Source organism: Saimiri boliviensis, chromosome 1, assembly GCF_048565385.1.
Source record: "Saimiri boliviensis isolate mSaiBol1 chromosome 1, mSaiBol1.pri, whole genome shotgun sequence".
NCBI lineage: Eukaryota > Metazoa > Chordata > Mammalia > Primates > Cebidae > Saimiri > Saimiri boliviensis.
This window is the reverse complement of record NC_133449.1, coordinates 47,217,095-47,239,543: the sequence shown is the minus strand read 5'-3', so window position 1 is coordinate 47,239,543 and position 22,449 is coordinate 47,217,095. Positions and strand designations below refer to the sequence as shown.

Genomic DNA, 22,449 nt, shown 5'->3' with positions numbered 1-22,449 from the left:
ATATCAATGTGGATACACCAAGTGAGGAGGACCAATGTGATCTAAAATCAGAGGAGCAGCTCATACACTTGGGAATCAGTGTCAAAGCAGGTGGTACTATTCCCGCATGTCTTTCATGCAAGACATCAGAAGAATTTATACCATTGGACTACAAATATTCATCATGTTCTTTAACTTGCCCAACAACTGAGAAGGTATACAATTACAATGACAGTTCAGTTGAATGTATAATTCATGTCTCTGCAGGGGAAAGGTCCTAAGTAGATCAGCCTGGAAATACGTTTGGTGAATACTCAGATGATATTCCTTATTACTCACACCCATGTGGTGTAATAATTTTCAACATTTCTGGTATCCTCTAGTTTAGATTTCTGAAAGTTTCTTCACACACTCATGCAACATGATATGACACATAAGCCTCAATAAACAGTATCAGCCTTTATCAGTTTTGATGTACTTCTACTAAATAAAAGGACTATAAGCATTAGATATTAATAAGCTTTTACATTCAGATATCACTCCAATATTCATTGAAAATAACCATTTTTGGAGTCAGTTAATGAATTCAACATAATTTTTGTTTCTAAAATAGTCTTCTTTGCGGTAACATGTTATCCTCTAAAGAAATTCCATTAAATAGCTATTTTATCCAAGAGTTAGCTCCTTCATGAACAGAGCCAATGTATTCATATTCAAGTTTATCTTATTTTTAATAATTAAAATCAACAAAACATCTATCTTTGATGCCTAAAAGCAACAAAGAGGAGTAATGAGTCACTGTGGATTATCCCAATTCTAGCACTCTTTCCTCTTTGCAGTAGTTTCTGGAGAAGCCAAAATCAAATCTTCTTTTACACAAATGTTCTATATAAATCCAAAGTGAGCTCACTCACGTTTCCTCAGCAGAAACCCTTAAATTACACACATAATGTTTTCTTTTCACTCCTTGCTGACTCACAATCTCTCTTCCTTGGAGAAAATAATTATTACATCGGTGGTCTAATTGGTTCTCTCATTCTACACTGTTTATGGGTTATTACAATCACTTCTTCCCTCTGGTTTCAGCTATACAACCTGATGTCTATCACCTCTATTACTACATTGCTTTTTCCTTTCCTTACTGAAGAAAACATGCTGTGGAATTAAAGCAAAATTATGCTGTCCCTTGAGCTTGCTATGTCTTGAATTGCTCTTCAGAGGTTCTTCTATTTAATTTCAACGTAGAAGAGTTTATAATCGTACTATTCAGATCACGGACAAGGACGAGCAGCATCACTGGTGCTGAATAACTTATTACAAATGCAGAATATCAGTCTTCCTGAATCAGAATGCGCAGTTTCCACGAGACACCCTGCTGATTTATTTGGAAAGGGAAGTTCCCTTTTATCTTCAGTGAACATGTCATTAAATGTGTATTGCAAAATTACCTGTCCCATATTTTGATCCATCCTTTATTTCTGTGGCTATATTTGAAACAGGATCTTTCTTCTTACGTGTAGCCTGAATGGGATTTGAAGCAAAATAATCAGCACATGAAGTATATTTCACAGAATATACAGTTAATACTTCAAAATACAAATCAGAGTGTAATTACCTTCGAGGCCCATTGTTTCTGAGAAGACACTGAAAAGAAAAAGGGACACATACTAAATCATATGTAAATATGCTAAAGATATCCATACATCCATGCAGTGTTAGCATCAACCTGTATTTTTCTGCCTGTAGTAGTGTATGTATTGATGTGTTATACTTTGTGTCTTGGGACAGGAACATGACAGAAAAACGCGGAAGAAAACAGGAAAAGAGGCTGACAAGAGTTAGCTCCTTGAACAACAAAGACAATATATTCATATTCAAGTTTATCTCATTTTTATAACTAAAACAAAAAAAAAATTATCTCTGTGGCCTAACAGTAACAAAGAGGTGCAATTGAGTCAGTGTGGTTTATCTCAATTCCAGCACTCTTTCTGCTTCCAGTAGTTCCTGGAGCAGCCACAGTCAAATCTTCTTTTATGCAAATATTCTAAATGCATCTGAAGGAAGTTCACTCAGGATTCCTCAGCAGAATCCGCAAAACTGCATAATTTCTTCTCTTCCCTCCTTCCTGCCTCACAATCTCTCTTCCTTAAGGAAAGTAATTACTCCATCAGTGGTGTCCTTAGTTGTTGTTCTACAGTGTTTATGGGTTATTACAATCCCTTCTTCCCTCTGGTTTTGGCAATATGGTCTGATGCCTATAATTTCTATTACTTCATCTCCTTGCCTTTGCCCTCCTGATAAAAATATGCTGTAGAACTAAAGCAAAATTATGTTGTCCCCTGAGTCTGGTGTATCTTCAACTGCTCTTAAATGGATCTTCTTCCCAATTTCAATGTAGGGAAGTCTATAATCTTACTACTCATATCAAGGCCAAGGACCAGCACCATCAGCGTCAACCGAGAAATTATTACTAATGCAGAATCCCAGGCCCGCTCAATCAGAATGTGCAGCTTCACTGAGCCTTCCACTGATTTATTAAAAAAATAGAAGTTCTCTTCAATCTTGAGTGAACATGACATTAAATGTGTATTGCAAAATTACCCGTCCCAGATTTGTCTCCATCCTTTATTTCACTGGCTATAACTGAAACTGATGTTTTCTTGTCACTTGTAGCCTGAATGGGATTGGAAACAAAATAATCAATATATTGAGTATATTCCATAGGCTATAGAGTTAATAATTAAAAACATAAATGACAGTGTAATTACCCTCAAGGCTGGTTGTTTCACAGAAGACACTGAAAAGAAAAAGGGATACATAATCAATCACATGTAAATGTGATAAAGTTAACCATACATTCATGCAGTGTTAGCATCAAGCTTTATCCCCCTGCCTGTATTAGCGTAGGCTTTCATGTTTCATACTTTGTGTCTTGGAACAGGAACATGACAGAAACACACTGCAGAGAACAGAATTACAGGTGTCATTAAACATACACTTACACTTTGAAATGTGATGTTATTCTTTATATGTCTATTACCACAATCAAATAGTGTCATTGTGCATGTGGATATGCCAAGTGATTAGGAAAAAATGTGATCTCAAATCAGAGGATCAACTCATAAGTCTGGGAATCAATATCAAAGCAGATGGTAAATGCTCCTGCATGTCATGTCTTTCCTGCAAGACATCAGAAGGATTTATACCATTATACTACAAATAATCATCATGCCCTTCTACTTGCCTGATAATTAAGCAGGTGCACAATGACTATGACACTTTAGTTGAATGTACACTTCACAGCTCCTCAGTGGAAGTGTCCCACAATGATCAGCTTGGATATAGGTTTGGTGAATCCTAGTATATAATATTATTTTTCATACCCACGTGGAATAATAATGTGCCTACATTTCTTGTATACTTTAGTTCAACCTTCAGAAATTGTCTTCATTCACTCATGGCAAGAAGACATAATATATAAACTTCATCAAAAAGTATGATAAATGATAAATAGGCAGGCTCAAATAGCTTACAATTTTCTAAAGAATCTTCATGAGGAATCCTCTTTATTTCATGTGATTTTTCAATAAGCTAGAAGAAAAACACAATCAGTTTAAGAATAACATGCAGCAAGTTAAAATAATTACAACAGCCACCATTACTACATGATCTAACACAAAATGTATAGGTTTTGAAGTCACTCCTATGTAGCTTCAAATCTCAAGTCTGCCATTTACATATCTACATATTCTAATGCTGTGATGATTATGATTAATGGTACAGATAGTGTCACAATGTTACTCCTTTCAAACCTACTGGATTAGTACATCAGTACTATGATACTCATTAGTTTCTTTTCCTATCCACAACTACCTAAGACAAAAATTTACTCATATGTAATTTCGAGTATCACTGAATAGGAATAATAATACAAAAGTAAATTACCTACATTATTTTTCAAAATATCTATGCATTATATCTATCTGTGTGAATTACATTTTGTGGGATAAAAATGTGAGCCTGTGGTTGTTAGTAGTACTATATTTAAATGGGTTGACATCGGAAACAGTACAAGTTGCTTGTGTTCTCTGTGTTAAAAGCTAAGAAAAATTATTGTATAACTTCAGCTCCTTCTGAAAAAGGGAGAACAAAACAACCAACCACCTTATAGAGCAATGATTGACGAATGAAAGCCACACAGAGCTGCTAAAGAGAAAGCTGTAATAAGTGTGCTGATAATAGAAACAGGTGAAATGAAAAAACAGACACTAAAGACATGTGTTCTGCAAGGAAAAAGTTAAGACTGACGTAAATCATTTTTAAACAAAGAGGAATGACAGACAGAGAGAAAGACATGACCAGTCAATCAAACGTGAACTTAAAAGAAAAGCTTATGTTCATAATATAAGCCCAATAATTCTGCTTAGCCTTTACTCTACAATTTGTTTTGTGTCAATACTTATGTAACAAAGAGTTTAATTCATTCAGTATAAAATAAGACATCCCAAGAGTTAAACATGATCATCACCTGAAAGCTGAAACACTCTTACTACAGAGAGAGAGAAAGAAAAAAATAAAGTTCCATCAACTTTCTACCTGAAGAAAGAATTTTTATTCACAATTCCAAAGAGTAATGTATGCCTTGAATAATATATATTTAATACAATATGATTGGGGCTTTAAATGTATAAGAAAATTTAATCTGAAATCCTAATCCAAGCTTCCAGTTGGAAGATATTAGGAAACAGGCAGTATCCACCTTTCCTATTTCCTATCCCTCTTTGCTAATTTTTACTTTCTTCCATATGACGTTTTTTTCTAAACGTAAGTCACATAAAATTTACACATGTCAACATTAGAAGAAAAGATAAACTGAAAATATTCTAGAAATATAACAGATGTAACTATTAGCTATATTATGCATACCTGTTAACTACAATATTCCATTATATAAAAGCCCATTTGCCCATTTGTTTATTCCCATTAAAACTATTAGAAAGTTTCCTACATGCAAGATCTTATTCTAGGTATTCCAGGATACATACAGATATGTTCTTTATTGCAAGTGGCTCACAGTAATGCAGGGGCTTTACAATTATTTTTTCAAGAACAAAGCACACAAGCCTCTGAAATTTCAAATTTAGAATGACACAAGGACCCTGAGTGCTTATTTTTTTTAATTATAATGCAAAAACCTTGTGAAATTAAAGTCTTACCATAACAATATGAAGAGTCTCTGCTTATCAAACAGGTTGTTTTTGTTTTAATGAAATGCATATTCTTCAAAGACATAATGAATTTAAACTATATTCTTAATTTAAAAAGACTTCGAAAACACAGTGTAAACCCTTTGTAATACAGATTTCAGAACAGTACTTAAATTGCTAATCTCCCATAATTTTTTTGTTTTTTGAATTAGAGGTAAAGTCTTGCTATATTGCCAAGCTTGGTCTTAAACTCCTGGACTCAAGCAATTCTCCTACCTTCATCTTTTGAAGCACTGGAACTACAGGTACATGTTAGCATGTCTAGCTAAACTTCCGCAATATCTGGTATTATTTTCATCTAATTATACAGCCAAAGATAAAAATAAAGAAATGGCTCTATGCAAAAAACTGCATGATATCAAAATAAGTGTACAAGAAATTAAAAGAAACAATATGCTGTGTATCAGGGACATTCCATGATTCCTATAATAAGTCATCTGATCTACTAAAGAGTCATTTAAACAGAAGTATTATTAGTCATACTCAACTTATTTATAACTCAAAGTAGAGGCACTTACTCATATAAGCCTAGACCAAAATTCCTATTTCCCTATTGCAAGAAAGAATTCTCTAACATCATTTTTCTGTCACTATATATTTTCTAGCCCATTACTTTCAGATCCAAACTCTCAAAGTATATATCAACTGTTTCTTTTTTGCCAAGGAAAAAAATTAAAAACTAACCCCTCCTACTTCTTTGAAATGATTATCTCTAATAAAATTTTTAATACAACATAGAACAATGATACGTAGACAACGGCCAAAGTTTAGAAGATGATAATATAAAAAATGAGATTCAGAGTGAGAAAATTAATTTCACAAGTGAGTAGTTTACCTCAGAATCAGAATCAGACTCATCCTCTGGCACAGGCTTTGCACCATCCTCCAGTCTCTGGAGACACCTATAGAGAAAAACGATACAACAAAAATGAGTAGGTTCATTTCTTAACACAAAACAAACACTGTCAGTCTATACATCCATGTCGCCTTCCCAAAAAATGGTAAATCCAAGTCTGAGGAAGGTCAGTTACCTGTACATTAAACAATATTTCTTCATCTAATTTAGATATGGTCTCTGTTATAGAAAACATTTTAGTTACCTATTTCTCCCTCCACCTCTCCCAAACTACGAAATATTCAATGAACACGCCCTTAAACCGATAACAAATACTGACAGGCAATACAATGGCACAGCCAGACAATACTTTGTCCTTACAAATTATCTACCCTAAAGGCAAACTGAAAATCCAATTGATATCCGACAGAACTTTTGCTACTGAACTGGAATAAACCTGATAACCTAAAACAAGGTAGAAAATGCACTGTCTCTATTCCATAAACAATTTCTGATTCAAAGACTAATCTGTGTCACTGGAAGATGGGAGTCTTCGATCTTCAGCATGTAAGCTACTTAAAGAGTGCCCATTGATTCTGTTTACTCTAGAACACTGCACGAGCATCCTCAAACACTAGACATATTTGAAAGCTGAGTGTACAAAAAGCAAATTACAAAGGTTTACTTTGTTATTGGGAATATCCTTCACAGAAGATTAAAATATTCAAAATTATAAAATCTAATTACGGTGATTATATAGATACTGCCTTATTCAGGTCCACAAAACCCAGCAGGATTAAAAACCTTCATAAACAATCACACCTAAGACAGACGACTGGAAAAGTCTCCCTACTGAATAGTTACAGCTCCATTTCATTTATTACTATCTAATTATCTTCCTTCCCAGAGGCTCCCACTTCTGGATCCCTCTTCTGCAGGGATCCATGGCAGTATCCAATCTACACCATCAGCCTAGAAAATCCCTGATTCCTAAGAAGACAAGCTAAAGTAATTGAGATGAAGACTTCTCTATTCCTCTGCTGCTGGAAAGTAAGTAAGTCTCAGTCAACCACCACAAGCATCGAGATGTTACCAACTACCCAACTGAGGCTTCATTACCGATTTGCCAACCAATCCTACCTTTGCCCTAACCTACAGGTACATGAGAAAATTCAAAAAAGATGAAAAAAAAAATTGACATCCATCCTGGGTCACAGATCTATGCACTTAAGCAATCTCCAGCTCCCTAATTTGTGAGGTGTTCTAAGCCCTCTGTAAGCTTGGGTGGGGGAAGATACCACATTCCTATATGCTCCAGAGACTCTTTCCAGTGGCTCAAATTCTTTTAAAATTTTTCAATAAAAACTTTAAAGTTTGGCAGTTCCTCCAGTTAAACAGACAAAAAGGCATCAGCCTTTTCAGAACTCCTTGAATGCCCTATTTTAATACGCCTTTCTTGATAACTCCCAACATCCCGTGTTTCCAACTTCTTAAGTGTTTGTTTCTCTTCAAATTTAGCTGTGCCCTGCAAATTCCATTCTTATCCACTTTCATTGAGTTCAACACCACATTCCATTCTCATCCTCTTCCACTGTGTTCACTAGAGCCACTCCCTCTTTGTTATAAAAACACTAAGTGACAAAATGATGTAAGTTTGTGTTTTGAATTAAGAAACCTGAGTGCAAATCTCATTTCTGCCATTTACTGTATCCAACAGAATAATTTCATCTCTTTGAGTTTCAGATTCTCCACCTGAACAACCACTTAATCAGGATGTTGAACACAGATTCAAGTATTACAGGATATTTTGTTTAGTCTCCAGGATTTCTTAAAATTCTGAAATTCTTTGCCTTTCTGGTTTTGTCTGTAAGAAAATGGGAAATATTTAGCTACCATACATGAAAACAATAATAGAAAGTAATAAACCCTAAGCAAAGCAGAAGAGAAAGTAAAAAGAAATCAAGAAAATATTATTTCAATGTCATAGAAAGAAAAAAATAAATCCAGAAAACAAGAAACAGCTTCATCCAACTAGGCAGGGTACTCAAAGCGAAAACCAAACTGGGTAGTCAGTAAGTGGAGAAGTGAATTCTAAATAGGCTTTCAATATATGCTAACTATAGTTAATATAACATAGACTATATGCAGATATTCTCCATGTACAGTAAAATGATTTCTCTCTTAGACTGACCAGGTATTGCTTAGGAAAAACCTAGGGTCTTCTGGACACAAGTAACTCCTACCTGCCTTTAAAACTTTGATGGTTGAACAACAACAACAACAAAACAAGTACTTGTTACCACTGTAAATTCCAAACATATTAGGACAAACTTTTGGAGTAGCCAAGTTTCTAAGGAACACTCTAAAGAGAGTTCATACATAACAAAATGTGACCTTCTGAATTGACCTGATTTAAACCAGTACCTTGATCCCATTGCTGCATACATCTCTTTCCATCTATGTTTAGGTGCAAAGTGATGTGAAAAGACAGGCAGGATGCTTCACAAATCATGGGTTGGCTACCTGTTAACTATAGAATCATGACCCAACATTTCAAACTCTTTCGATCAGAGTTGCCTAATCAGTAAGAAAGCAATAATAGCACAACTACTTTGTAAAGCTGTGTAAAGATTACATGAGATGATAAACGTGAAGCAGGTAATCTGGTGCCTAGCACAGACTAGAACACTAAACAGGTACTAGTTTCTATTCTCTCTATCCACTTAGTTAACATATCACTTTAAACAATCTGTGATCATACCTGTTTACATGCTCGTCAACAGCAGGATGCACTTAAAGAGAAAGTAAAATATACTTTAAATCAACAATAGAAAACGATAGAAAATTGAAAACATACAAAGAGCACAGGGGCTTGTTCCCATAATCTCAGCTAGTCAGAACTCTGAGACAGAAGTATCACTTGAGGAGCCCAGGGGTTTGAGACCAGTCTGGGCAACACAGCAAGCTTCTATCTTTACAAAAATAATCATGAAGGCTCGGTGCGGTGCCTTGCGCCTGTAATCCCAGCACTTTGGGAGGCCGAAGCAGGTGGAACACTTGAGGTCAGGAGATGAAGACAAGCCTAGCCAACATGGTGAAAGTTCGTCTCTACTAAAAATACAAAAAGTAGTCAGGTCTGGGTGGTGCACACCTGTCATGTGTCTATTTCTAAAACACTGAGGATCAACAGCAATGTGGATACACCAAGTGAGGAGGACCAATGTGATCTAAAATCAGAGGAGCAGCTCATACACCTGGGAATCAGTGTCAAAGCAGATGGTACTATTCCTGCATGTCTTTCATGCAAGACATCAGAAGAATTTATACCATTGGACTACAAATATTCATCATGTTCTTTAACTTGCCCAATAACTGAGAAGGTACACAATTACAATGACACTTCAGTTGAATGTATACTTCATGTCTCTGCAGGGGAAAGGCCCTAAATAGATCAGCTTGGATATACGTCTAGTGAATATTCATAGATAATATTCCTTATTACTCACACCCATGTGGTGTAATAATTTTCAACATTTCTGGTATCCTCTAGTTTAGCTTTCTGAAAGTTTCTTCACACACTCATGCAACACAATATGACACAAAAGCCTCAATAAACAGTATCAGCCTTTATCAGTTTTGACATACTTCTACTAAATAAAAGGACTACAAGCATTAGATATTAATAAGCTTTTACATTCAGATATCACTCCAATATTCATTGAAAATAACCATTTTTGGAGTCAGTTAATGAATTCAACATAATTTTTGTTTCTAAAATAGTCGTCTTTGAGGTATCATGTTATCCTCTAAAGAAATTTCATTAAATAGCTATTTTATCCAAGAGTTAGCTCCTTCATGAACAGAGCCAATGTATTCATATTCAAGTTTATCTTGTTTTTAATAATTAAAATCAACAAAACATCTATCTCTGATGCCTAATAGCAAAAAAGAGGAGTAATGAGTCACTGTGGATTATCCCAATTCTAGCACTGTCTCCTCTTTCCAGTAGTCTCTGAAGCAGCCAGAATGGAATCATCTTTTACGCAAATGTTCTATATAAATCGAAAATGAGTTGACTCACGTTTCCTCAGCAAAAACACCTAAATTACATACAGAACCTTTCTTTTCACTCCTTGCTGCCCCACAATCCCTCTTTCTTGGACAAAATAAGTGTTACATCGGTGGTCTAATTAGTTATCTCATTCTACAGTGTTTATGGATTATTACAATCACTTCTTCCCTCTGGTTTCAGCAATACAACCTAATGTCTATCATCTCTATTGCTACATCGCTTTTTCCTTTCCTTCCTGAAGAAAACATGCTGTGGAATTAAAGCAAAATTATGCTGTCCCTTGAGCTTGCTATGTCTTGAATTGCTCTTCAGAGGTTCTTCTATTTAATTTCAATGTAGAAGACTTTATAATTGTACTACTCAGATCACGGACAAGGACCAGCCGCATCACTGGTACTAAATAACTTATAACAAATGCAGAATATCAGTCTTCCTGAATCAGAATGCACAGTTTCCACGAGCCCCCTGCTGATTTATTTGGAAAGGGAAGTTCCCTTTTATCTTCAGTGAACATGACATTAAATGTGTATTGCAAAATTACCTGTCCCATATTTTGATCCATCCTTTATTTCTCTGGCTATATTCGAAACAGGATCTTTCTTGTTACCTGTAGCCTGAATGGGATTTCAAGGAAAGTAATCAGCACATGAAGCATCTTTGACAGACTATACATTTAATACTTCAAAATACAAATGAGAGTGTAATTACCTTCGAGGCCCGCTGTTTCTGAGAAGACACTGAAAGGAAAAAGGGATACATAATAAATCATATGTAAATATGCTAAAGATATCCATACATCCATGCAGTGTTAGCAAAAACCTGTATTTTCCTGCCTGTAGTAGTGTAGGTTTTCTTGTGTTATACTTTGTGTCTTGGGACAGGAACATGACAGAAAAACACAGAAGAAAATAGGAAAACAGGATGACCAGAGTTAGCTCCTTGAACAACAAAGACAATGTATTCATATTCAAGTTTATCTCATTTTTATAACTAAAACAAAAAAAATGTATCTCTGTGCCTAACGGTAACAAAGAGGAGCAATGAGTCACTTTGGTTTATCTCAATTCCAGCACTCTTTCTGCCAGCCACAGTCAAATCTTCTTTTATGCAAATATTCCAAATGCATCTGAAGGGAGCTCACTCAGGTTTCCTCAGCAGAATCCCCAAAACTGCATAACTTCTTCTTTTCCCTCCTTCCTACCTCACAATCCCTCTTCCATAAGGACAGAAATTACTCCATCAGTGGTGTCCTTAGTTGTTGTTCTACAGTGTTCATGGGTTATTACAATCCCTTTTTCACTCTGGTTTTGGCAATATGGTCTGATGCCTATAATTTCTATTACTTCATCTCCTTCTCTTTCCCCTCCTGATGAAAACACGCCGTAGAAATAAAGCACAATTATGCTGTCCCCTGAGTCTGGTATATCTTCAACTGCTCTTCAATGGCTCTTCTTCCCAAGTTCAATGTAGGGAAGTCTAAAATCTTACTACTCAGATCAAGGCCAAAGACCTGCAGCATCATCGTCAACTGAGAAATTATCACTAATACAGAATCCCAGGCCTGCTCAATCAGAATATGCAGCTTCACTGAGCCTTCCATTGATTTATTCAAAAAATAGAAGTTCTCTTCAATCTTGAGTGAACATGACATTAAATGTGTATTGCAAAATTACCTGTCCCAGATTTGTCTCCATCCTTTATTTCACTGGCTATAACTGAAACTGATGTTTTCTTGTCACTTGTAGCCTGAATGGGATTGGAAACAAAATAATCAATATATTGAGTATATTCCATAGGCTACAGAGTTAATAATTAAAAACATAAATGACAGTGTAATTACCCTCAAGGCTGGTTGTTTCACAGAAGACACTGAAAAGAAAAAGGGATACATAATCAATCATATGTAAATGTGATAAAGTTAACCATACATTCATGCAGTGTTAGCATCAAGCTTTATCCCCCTGCCTGTATTAGCGTAGGCTTTCATGTTTCATACTTTGTGTCTTGGAACAGGAACATGACAGAAACACACTGCAGAGAACAGAATTACAGGTGTCATCAAACATACACTTACACTTTGAAATGTGATGTTATTCTTTATATGTCTATTACCACAATAAAAGAGTGTCATTGTGCCTGTGCATATGCCGAGTGATTAGAAAAAAAATGTGGTCTAAAATCAGAGGAGTAACTCATAAGTCTGGGAATCAATGTCAAAGCAGGTGGTAAATACTCCTGCATTTCATGTCTTTCATTTAAGACGTCAGAAGGATTTATACCATTATACTACAAATAATCATCATGCCCTTCTACTTGCCTGATAATTGAGCAGGTGCACAATGACTATGACACTTTAGTTGAATGTACGCTTCACGGCTCCTCAGTGGAAGGGTCCCAGAATGATCAGCTTGGATATAGGTTTGGTGAATCCTAGTATATGATATTCTTTATTTCTCATACCCATGTGGTATAATAATGTGCCTACATTTCTTGTATCCTCTAGTTTATCCTTCAGAAATTGTCTTCATTCATTCATGGCAAGAAGACATAATTTATAAACCACATCAAAAAGTATGATAAATGATCAAATTTGACATAGTGATACAAAATGATGTTGCTACAAGGATTAGATATGAATAAGCTTTTCCATTTCAAATTCACTCCAATATTCACTGAAAATAAACTGTTTCGGAGTCAATTAATGATTTCAAATTATTTTCTTTCCAACATGGTCCGGTTGGAAGGATCATGTTTTTCGCTAAAGAATTTTTATCAAATTGCTATTTGATCCAAAAGTTAGCTCCTCTAAAAGCAAAGTGAATGTATGTATATTCATGTTTATCTCATGAACTAATAGCAACAAAACCTGTATCTCTGATGTCCAAGACTAACAAAGGCAAGTATAGACAAAGACAGGATAGAATATTAAAAACATAAAAGGGCACAGTGGCTGGTTAATATAATTATCTCAGCTACTCAGAAGGCTGAGACAGAAGTATCACTTGAGCAGCCCAGGAGTTTGAGACCAGCCTGGGCAACATAGCAAGATTCTATCTTTATAAAAATAATCACACAGGCCGGGCACGTTGGCACAAGCCTGTAATCCCAGCACTTTGGGAGTCGGAGGCAGAGGCCAGCGGATCACTTGACGTCAGGAGATCGAGACAAGCCTGGCCAACATGGTGAAACCCCGTCTCTACTAAAAATACAAAAATTAGCTAGGTGTGGCGGCACACACCTGTAGTCCAAGCTACTAGGGAGGTGGAGGCAGCAGAATCACTTGATTCCAAGAGACGGAAGTTGCAATGAGCCAAGACTGTGCTACTGCACTCCAGCCTAGGCAGCAGAAAGAGTGAGACTGTGCCTTAAGATTAAAAAATAAATAAATAAATAAAAGAGAGTAAAGAAAAAATAAGAAAAGAATAATCAGTAAATAATTCAATAGGCAGGCTCAAATAGCTTACAATTTTCTAAAGAATCTTCATGAGGAATCTTCTTTATTTTACGTGATTTTTCAATGAGCTAGAAGAAAAACACAATCGGATTAAGAATAACATGCAGCAAGTTAAAATAATTACAACAGCCACCACTACTACATGATCTAATGCAAAATGCATAGGTTTTGAAGTCACTCCTATGTAGATTCAAATCTCGAGTCTGCTATTTACGTATCCACATATTCTAATGCTTTGATGATTATGATTGGTGCTACACATAGTCTCACAATGTTACTCCTTTTAACCCTAGTTGATTGTTACATAAATACTATTATACTCATAAGTTTCTTTTCCTATGCATAACAACCTAGGACAAAAATTTACTCATATGTAATTTCGAGTATCACTGAATAAGAGTAATAATACAAAAGTAAATTAACTACATTATTTTTCAAAATATCTATGCATTATACCTATCTGTGGGAATTACATTTTGTGGCGATAAAATTTGAGCCTGTTGGTGTTAGTAGTACTATATTGAAATGGGTTGGCATCGGAAACAGTACAAGTTGCTTGCATTCTCTGTGTTAAAAGCTAAGAACAAATTATTGTATAACTTCAGCTCCTTCCGAAAAAGGGAGAACAAAACAACCAACCACCTTATAGAGCAATGATTGACCAATGAAAGCCACACAGAGCTGCTAAAGAGAAAGCGGTAATATGTGTGCTGATAATAGAAACAGAGGTGAAATGAAAAAACAGACACTAAAGACATGTGTTCTGCAAGGAAAAAGTTAAGGCTGAGGTAAATCGTTTTTAAATAAAGAGGAAGGATAGAGAAACAAACAGAGAGAGAGACATGACCAGTCAATCAAACGTGAACTTAGAAGAAAAGCTTCTGTTCCTAATATAAGACCAATAATACCGGTTAGCATTTACTCTACAGTTTGTTTTGTGTCAATACTTATGTAACAAAGAGTTTAATTCATTAACTATAAAATAAGACATCCCAACAGTTAAACATGATCATCCACCTGAAAGCTGAAACGTTCTTACTACAGAGAGAGAGAGAAAAAAAAATTAAGTTCCATCAACTTTCCACCTGCAGAAAGAATTTTTATTCACAGTTCCAAAGAGTAACATATGCCTTGAAAAATATACATTTAATACAAAATGATTGGGGCTTTAAAAGTGTAAGAAAATTTAATCTAAAATCCTAATCCAAGCTTCCAGTTGGAAGATATTAGGAAACAGGCTGTATCCACCTTTCCTATTTCCTATCCCTCTTTGCTAATTTTTATTTTCTTCCATATGACGTATTTTCTAAACATAAGTCACATAAATTTAAACATTGTCAACCTTAGAAGAAAAGATAAACTGAAAACATTCTAGAAATTTAACAGATGTAACTATTAGCTATATTATGGAATATCTGTTAACTATAACATTCCATTATATAAAAGCCCATTTGCCTGTTTGTTTATTCCCATTAAAACTATTAGAAAGTTTCTTCCATGCAAGATCTTATTCTAGGTATTCCAGGATACATACAGATATGTTCTTTATTTCAAGTGGCTCATAGTAATGCAGGAGCATTACAATTATTTTTTCAAGAACAAAACACACATGCCTCTGAAATTTGAAATTTAGAATGATACAAGGACCCTGAGTGCTTATTTTTTAAAATTATAATGCAAAAACCTTGTGAAATTAAACAATACAAACAGTCTCTGCTTATCAAACAGGTTTTTTGTTTTAATGAAATGCATATTCTTCAAAGAGATAATGAATTTAAACTATATTCTTAACTTAAAAAGACTTTGAAAACACAGTGTAAACCCTTTGTAATACAGATTTCAGAACAGTACTTAAATTGCTAATCTCCCACAATTTTTTTGTTTTTTGAATTAGAGGTAAAGTCTTGCTATATGGCCAAGCTTGGTCTTAAACTCCTGGACTCAAGCAATTCTCCTAGCTTCACCTCTTGAAGAGCTGGAACTAGAGGCACACGTTAGCATGTCTAGTTAAATTTCTGCAATTTCTGGTATTATTTTCGTCTAATTATAGAACCAAAGATAAAAATAAAGAAATAAATCTCCGCAAAAAACTGTAAGATATCGAAATATGTGTACAAGAAATTAAAAAGCAATATGCTATATGTACCAGGGGCATTCCATGATTAAAGTCATTTAAACAGAAGTGTGATTAGGCATTCTCAATTTATTTATACCTCAATGTTGAGACACATACTCAAATAAGCCTAGACCAAAATTCCTATTTCCTATATTGCAAGAAAGCATTCTCTAACATCATTTTTCTGTCACTATATATTTTCCAGTCCATTATTTTCAGATCCAAACTCTCAAAGTATTTATCAACTATTTCTATTCTGCAAAGGAAAAAAAAATAAAAATTAACCCCTCCTATTTCTTTGAAATGATTATCTCTAATAAAATTTTTAATACGACATAAAACAATGATAGGTAGACAACTGCTAAAGTTTAGAAGATAATAATATAAAAAATGAGATTCAGAGTGAGAAAATTAATTTCACAAGTGAGTACTTTACCACAGAATCAGAATTAGACTCATCCTCCGGCACAGGCTTTGCACCATCCTCTGGTCTCTGGAGACACCTATAGAAAAAAACGATACAACAAAAATGAGCAGGTTCATTTCTTAACACAAAACAAACACTGTCAGTCTATACACCCATGTCCCCTCCCTAAAAAATGGTAAATCCAAGTCTGAGGAAGGTCAGTTACCTGTACATTAAACAATATTTCTTGACACAATTTAGATATGGTCTCTGTTTTAGAAAACATTTTAGTTACCTATTTCTCCCTCCACATCTCCCAAACTATGAAATATCCAATAAACATGCCCTTAAACCCAGAACAAATACTGACAGGCAATACAATGGCACAGACAGACAATACTTTGTCCTTACAAATTATCTACCCTAAAGGCTAAACTGAAAATCCAATTGATAAGCGACAGAACTTTTGCTACTGAACTGGAATAAACCTGATAACCTAAAACAAGGTGGAAAATGCACTGTCTCTTCTCCATTAACTATTTCTGATTCAAAGACTAATCTGTGTCACTGGAAAATGGGAGTCTTGGATCTTCAGCATATAAGCTACTTAAAGAGTGCCCATTGATTCTGATTACTCAAGAACACTGCACAAGCCCCCTGAAACACTAGACATGTTTGAAAGCTGAGTGTACAAAAAGCAAATTACAAAGGTTTACTTTGTTATTGGGAATATCCTTCACAGAAGATTGAAACATTAAAAATTATAAAATCTAATTACAGGGCCGGGCGTGGTGGCTCAAGCCTGTAATCCCAGCACTTTGGGAGGCCGAGGTGGGTGGATCACAAGGTGAAGAGATCGAGACCATCCTGATCAACATGGTGAAACCCCATTTCTACTAAAAATACAAAAAATTAGCTGGGCATGGTGGCACATGTCTGTAATCCCAATCAGGAGCCTGAGTCAGAAGAATTGCCTGAAACCAGGAGGCAGAGGTTGCGGTGAGCCGAGATTCCACCATTGCACTCCAGCCTGGGTAACAAGAGCAAAACTCCGTCTCAAAAAATAAATAAATAAATAAATAAATAAATAAAATCTAATTATGGTTATTATATAGATCCTGCCTTATTCTGGTCCACAAAACCCAGCAGGATTAAAAACCTTCATAGACACTCACACCCAAGACAGACGGCTGGAAAAGTCTCCCTACTGAATAGTTACAGCTCCGTTTCATTTACAACTATCTAATTTTCTTCCTTCCCGTAGGCTCCCACTTCTGGATCCCTCTTTTGCAGGGATCCATGGCAGTCTCCAATCTACACCTTCAGCCTAGAAAACCCCTGATTCCTAAGAAGACAAGCTAAAGTAATTGAGATGAGGAGTTCTCTATTCCTCTGCTGCTGGAAAGTAAGTCTCAGTCAACCACCCCAAGTGTCAGGACGTTACCAACTACACAACTGAAGCTTCATTACCGATTTGCCAACCAATCCTACCTATGACCTAACCTACAGGTACAGGAGAGAATTCAGAAAAGAGGCAAAAAAAAAAAAAAAAAAAAATTGACATCCATCCTGGGTCACAGATCTATGTACTTAAGCAATCTCCAGCTTCCTAATTTGTGAGGTGTTCTAGGCCCTCTGTAAGCTAGGGTGGAAGAAGATACCACATTCCTATTGCTCCAGAGACTCTTTTCAGCGGCTCGAATACTTTTCACATTTTTCAATAAAAACTTTAAAGTTTGGTAGTTCTTTCAGTTAAACAAACAAAAGGGCAGTAGCTTTTTCAGAACTCCTTGAATGCCCTATTTTAATATGCCTTTCTTGATAACTCCCAACATCCCATGTTTCCAACTTCTTAAGTGTTTGTTTCTCTTCAAATTTAGCTGTGCCCTGCAAATTCCAGTCTTATCCACTTTCATTGAGTTCAACAACTCACTCCATTCTCATCCTCTTCCACTGTGTTCACTAGAGTGACTCCCTCTTTCTGTTATAAAAACACTCAGTGACAAAATAATGTAAAAGAAGATTGTGGGCCGGGCGTGGTGGCTCAAGCCTGTAATCCCAGCACTTTGGGAGGCCGAGGAGGATGGATCACGAGGTCGAGAGATCGAGACCATCCTGGTCAACATGGTGAAACCCCGTCTCTACTAAAAATACAAAAAATCAGCTGGGCATGGTGGCGCGTGCCTGTAATCCCAGCTACTTAGGAGGCTGAGGCAGAATTGCCTAAACCCAGGAGGCGGAGGATGCAGTAAGCCGAGATCGCGCCATTGCACTCCAGCCTGGGTAACAAGAGCGAAACTCCATCTCAAAAAAAAAAAAAAAAAAAGAAAGGAAGATTATGTTTTGCCGGGCGCAGTGCTCAAGCCTGTAATCCTAGCTCTTTGGGAGGCCGAGGTGGGCAGATCACAAGGTCAAGAGATCGAGACCATCCTGGCCAACATGGTGAAACCCCATCTCTACGATAAATATAAAAAGTAGCTGGGTGTGGTGGCGTCCGCCTGTAGTCCCAGCTTCTCGGGAGGCTGAGGCATGAGAATTGCTTGAACCCGGGAGGCAGAGGTTGCAGTGAGCCAAGATTGTGCTACTGCACTCCAGCCAGGTGCCTGGTGACAAAGTGACACTCTGTCTCAAAAAAAAAAAAAAAAAAAAAAAAAAAAAAAACCCAAGACTGTGTTTTGAATTAAGAAACCTGAGTGCAAATCTCATTTTTGCCATTTACTATATATAACTGAATAATTTCATCTCTTTGAGTTTCAGATTCTCCACCTGAACAACCACTTAATCAGGATGTTAAACACAGATTCAAGTACTACAGGGTATTTTGTTTAGTCTCCAGGATTTCTTAAAATTCTCAAATTCTGTGCCCTTCTCATTTTGTCTATAGGAAAATGGGGAATATTTAGCTACCATACAGGAAAACAATGATAGAAAGTAATAAACCCTAAGCAAAGCAGAAGAGAAAGTAAAAAGAAATCAAGAAAATACTATTTCAATGTCACAAAAAGAAAAAAATAAATCCAGAAAACAAGAAACAGCTTCATCCAACTAGGCAGGGTACTCAAAGCGAAAACCAAACTGGGTAGTCAGTAAGTGGAGAAATGAATTCAAAATAGGCTTTCAATATATGCTAAATATACTTAATATAGCATAGACTATATGCAGATATTCTCCATGTACAGTAAAATGATTTCTCCCTTAGACTGACCTGGTCTTGCTTAGGAAAAACTTATGGTCCTTTGGCCACAGATAACTCATATCTGCTTTCAAAACTTTGATGGCTGAACAACAACAAAAAATTAGGTACTTGTTACCACTGTAAATTCCAAACATATTAGGACAAACTTTTGGAGTAGCCAAGCTTCTAAGGAACAATCTAAAGGCAGTTCTTATATAACAAAATGTGACCTTCTGAATTGACCTGATTTAAACCAATACCTTGATCCCATTGCTGCATACATCTCTTTCCATCAATGTTTAGGCGCAAAGTGATATGAAAGGCCAGGCCGGATGATTGTCAAATCATGAGTTGTCTACCTGTTAACTATGGAATCATGACCCAACATTTCAAACTCTTTCGACCAGAGTTGCCTAATGAGTAAGAAAGCAATAATATCAGAAATAGTTTCTAAAGCTGTGTGAAGATGACAGGAGGCGATAAATGTGATGCAGGTAATCTGGTGTCTAGCACAGACTAGAACACTAAACAGAGAGTAGTTTCTATTCTCTCTATCCACTTAATTAACATATCACTTTAAATAATCTGTGAAATCATACCTGTTTAAATGCTCGTCAACAGCAGGATGCACTTAAAGAAAAAGTAAAATGCATTTTAAATCAACAATAGAAAACTACAGAATATTGAAAACATAAAAGATCACAGGGGCTTGTTCCCATAATCTCAGCTAGTCAGAACTCTGAGACAGAAGTATCACTTGAGGAGCCCAGGGGTATGAGACCAGCCTCGGCACACAGCAAGCTTCTATCTTTACAAAAATAATCATGCAGGCTGGTGCGGTGCCTCACACCTGTAATCCCAGCACTTAGGGAGGCCGAAGCAGGTGGAACACTTGAGGTCAGGAGATGAAGACAAGCCTGGCCAACATGGTGAAAGCTCGTCTCTACTAAAAATACAAAAAGTAGTCAGGTATGGTGGTGCACACCTGTCACATGTCATTTCTAAAACACTGAGGGTCAACAGCAATGTGGATACACCAAGTGATGAGGACCAATGTGATCTAAAATCAGAGGAGCAGCTCATACACCTGGGAATCAGTGTCAAAGCAGATGGTACAATTCCCGCATGTCTTTCATGCAACACATCAGAAGAATTTATACCATTGGACTACAAATATTCATCATGTTCTTTAACTTGCCCAATAACTGAGAAGGTACACAATTACAATGACACTTCAGTTGAATGTATACTTCATGTCTCTGCAGTGGAAAGGCCCTAAATAGATCAGATTGGATATACGTCTAGTGAATATTCATAGATAATATTCCTTATTACTCACACCCATGTGGTGTAATAATTTTCAACATTTCTGGTATCCTCTAGTTTAGCTTTCTGAAAGTTTCTTCACACACTCATGCAACACAATATGACACATAAGCCTCAATAAACAGTATCAGCCTTTATCAGTTTTGACATACTTGTACTAAATAAAAGGACTACAAGCATTAGATATTAATAAGCTTTTACATTCAGATATCACTCCAATATTCATTGAAAATAACCATTTTTGGAGTCAGTTAATGAATTCAACATAATTTTTATTTCTAAAATAGTCTTCTTTGAGGTATCATGTTATCCTCTAAAGAAATTTCATTAAATAGCTATTTTATCCAAGAGTTAGCTCCTTCATGAACAGAGCCAATGTATTCATATTCAAGTTTATCTTATTTTTAATAATTAAAATCAGCCGGGTGCGATGTCTCAAACCTGTAATCCCAGCACTTTGGGAGGCCGAGGTGGGTGGATCAGGAGGTCAATAGATTGAGACCATCCTGATCAACATGGTGAAACAGCGTCTCTACTAAAAATACAAAAAAATAGCTGGGCATGGTGGCTGGCACATGACTGTAATCCCAGCTACTCTGGAGGCTGAGGCAGAAGAATTGCCTGAACCCAGGAGGCGGAGGCTGCAGTGAGCCGAGATCGAGCCATTGCACTCCAGCCTGGGTAACAAGAGCGAAACTCCATCTCAAAAAAAAAAAAATAAAATAATGATAATTAAAATCAACAAAACATATATCTCTGATGCCTAATAACAACAAAGAGGAGTAATAAGTCACTGTGGATTATCCCAATTCGAGCACTCTTTCCTCTTTCCAGTAGTCTCTGAAGCAGTCAAAATGGAATCGTCTTTTACGCAAATGTTCTATATAAATCCAAAGTGAGCTCACTCACGTTTCCTCAGCAGAAACCCCTAAATTACACACAGAACCTTTTCTTTTCCCTCCTTGCTGCCTCACAATCCCTCTTCCTTGGAGAAAATAATTATTACATCGGTGGTCTCATTAGTTCTCTTATTCTACAGTGTTTATGGGTTATTACAATCACTTCCTCTCTCTGGTTTCAGCAATACAACCTGATGTCTATCATTTCTATTACTACATCTCTTTTTCCTTTCCTTCTGAAGAAAACATGCTGTGGAATTAAAGCAAAATTATGCTGTCCCTTGAGCTTGCTATGTCTTGAATTGCTCTTCAGAGGTTCTTCTATTTAATTTCAACGTAGAAGAGTTTATAATCTTACTACTCAGATCACGGACAAGGAACAGCAACATCACTGGCGCTAAATAACTTATTACACATGCAGAATCTCAAGCTTCCTAAATGAGAATGCACAGTTTCCACAAGCCCCATGCTGACTTATTTGGAAAGGGAAGTTCCCTGTTATCTTCAGTTAACATGACTTTAAATGTGTATTGCAAAATTACCTGTCCCAGATTTGTCTCCATCCTTTATTTCTCTGGCTATAACAGAAACTGAAGTTTTCTTGTCACTTGTAGCCTGAATGGGATTGGAAACAAAATAATCAATACATTAAGTATATTTCATAGCCTATAGAGTTAATCAATAAACACATTAATGACAGTGTAATTACCCTCAAGGCTGGCCGTTTCACAGAAGACACTGAAAAGAAAAAGGGATACATAATCAATCATATGTAAATGCAATAAAGTTAAGCATACATTCATGCAGTGTTAGCATCAAGCTTTATCCCCCTGCCTGTATTAGCGTAGGCTTTCATGTTTCATACTTTGTGTCTTGGAACAGGAACATGACAGAAACACACTGAAGAGAACAGAATTACA

General features: G+C 36.1%; 1 protein-coding gene across 7 annotated transcripts in view; it reads right to left on the bottom strand.

The window, feature by feature from the left end:
- LOC101029346 (uncharacterized) overlaps positions 1 to 22,449 on the bottom strand; it is a 181,774-nt gene that overhangs the window by 85,946 nt on the left and 73,379 nt on the right. For all 7 annotated transcript variants that reach the window (XM_074396877.1, XM_074396884.1, XM_074396893.1 and 4 more), the window contains 16 exons: positions 22,239 to 22,267; positions 22,072 to 22,144; positions 19,904 to 19,934; positions 16,160 to 16,226; positions 13,618 to 13,675; positions 11,994 to 12,022; positions 11,827 to 11,899; positions 10,862 to 10,890; positions 10,695 to 10,767; positions 8,843 to 8,873; positions 6,082 to 6,148; positions 3,513 to 3,570; positions 2,748 to 2,776; positions 2,581 to 2,653; positions 1,595 to 1,623; positions 1,428 to 1,500 (listed from right to left, as the gene is read on the bottom strand). In XM_074396877.1, coding sequence (XP_074252978.1) covers positions 1,428 to 1,500; positions 1,595 to 1,623; positions 2,581 to 2,653; positions 2,748 to 2,776; positions 3,513 to 3,570; positions 6,082 to 6,148; positions 8,843 to 8,873; positions 10,695 to 10,767; positions 10,862 to 10,890; positions 11,827 to 11,899; positions 11,994 to 12,022; positions 13,618 to 13,675; positions 16,160 to 16,226; positions 19,904 to 19,934; positions 22,072 to 22,144; positions 22,239 to 22,267 — 822 coding nt within the window. The remainder of the gene's footprint in view (positions 1 to 1,427; positions 1,501 to 1,594; positions 1,624 to 2,580; positions 2,654 to 2,747; positions 2,777 to 3,512; positions 3,571 to 6,081; positions 6,149 to 8,842; positions 8,874 to 10,694; positions 10,768 to 10,861; positions 10,891 to 11,826; positions 11,900 to 11,993; positions 12,023 to 13,617; positions 13,676 to 16,159; positions 16,227 to 19,903; positions 19,935 to 22,071; positions 22,145 to 22,238; positions 22,268 to 22,449) is intronic.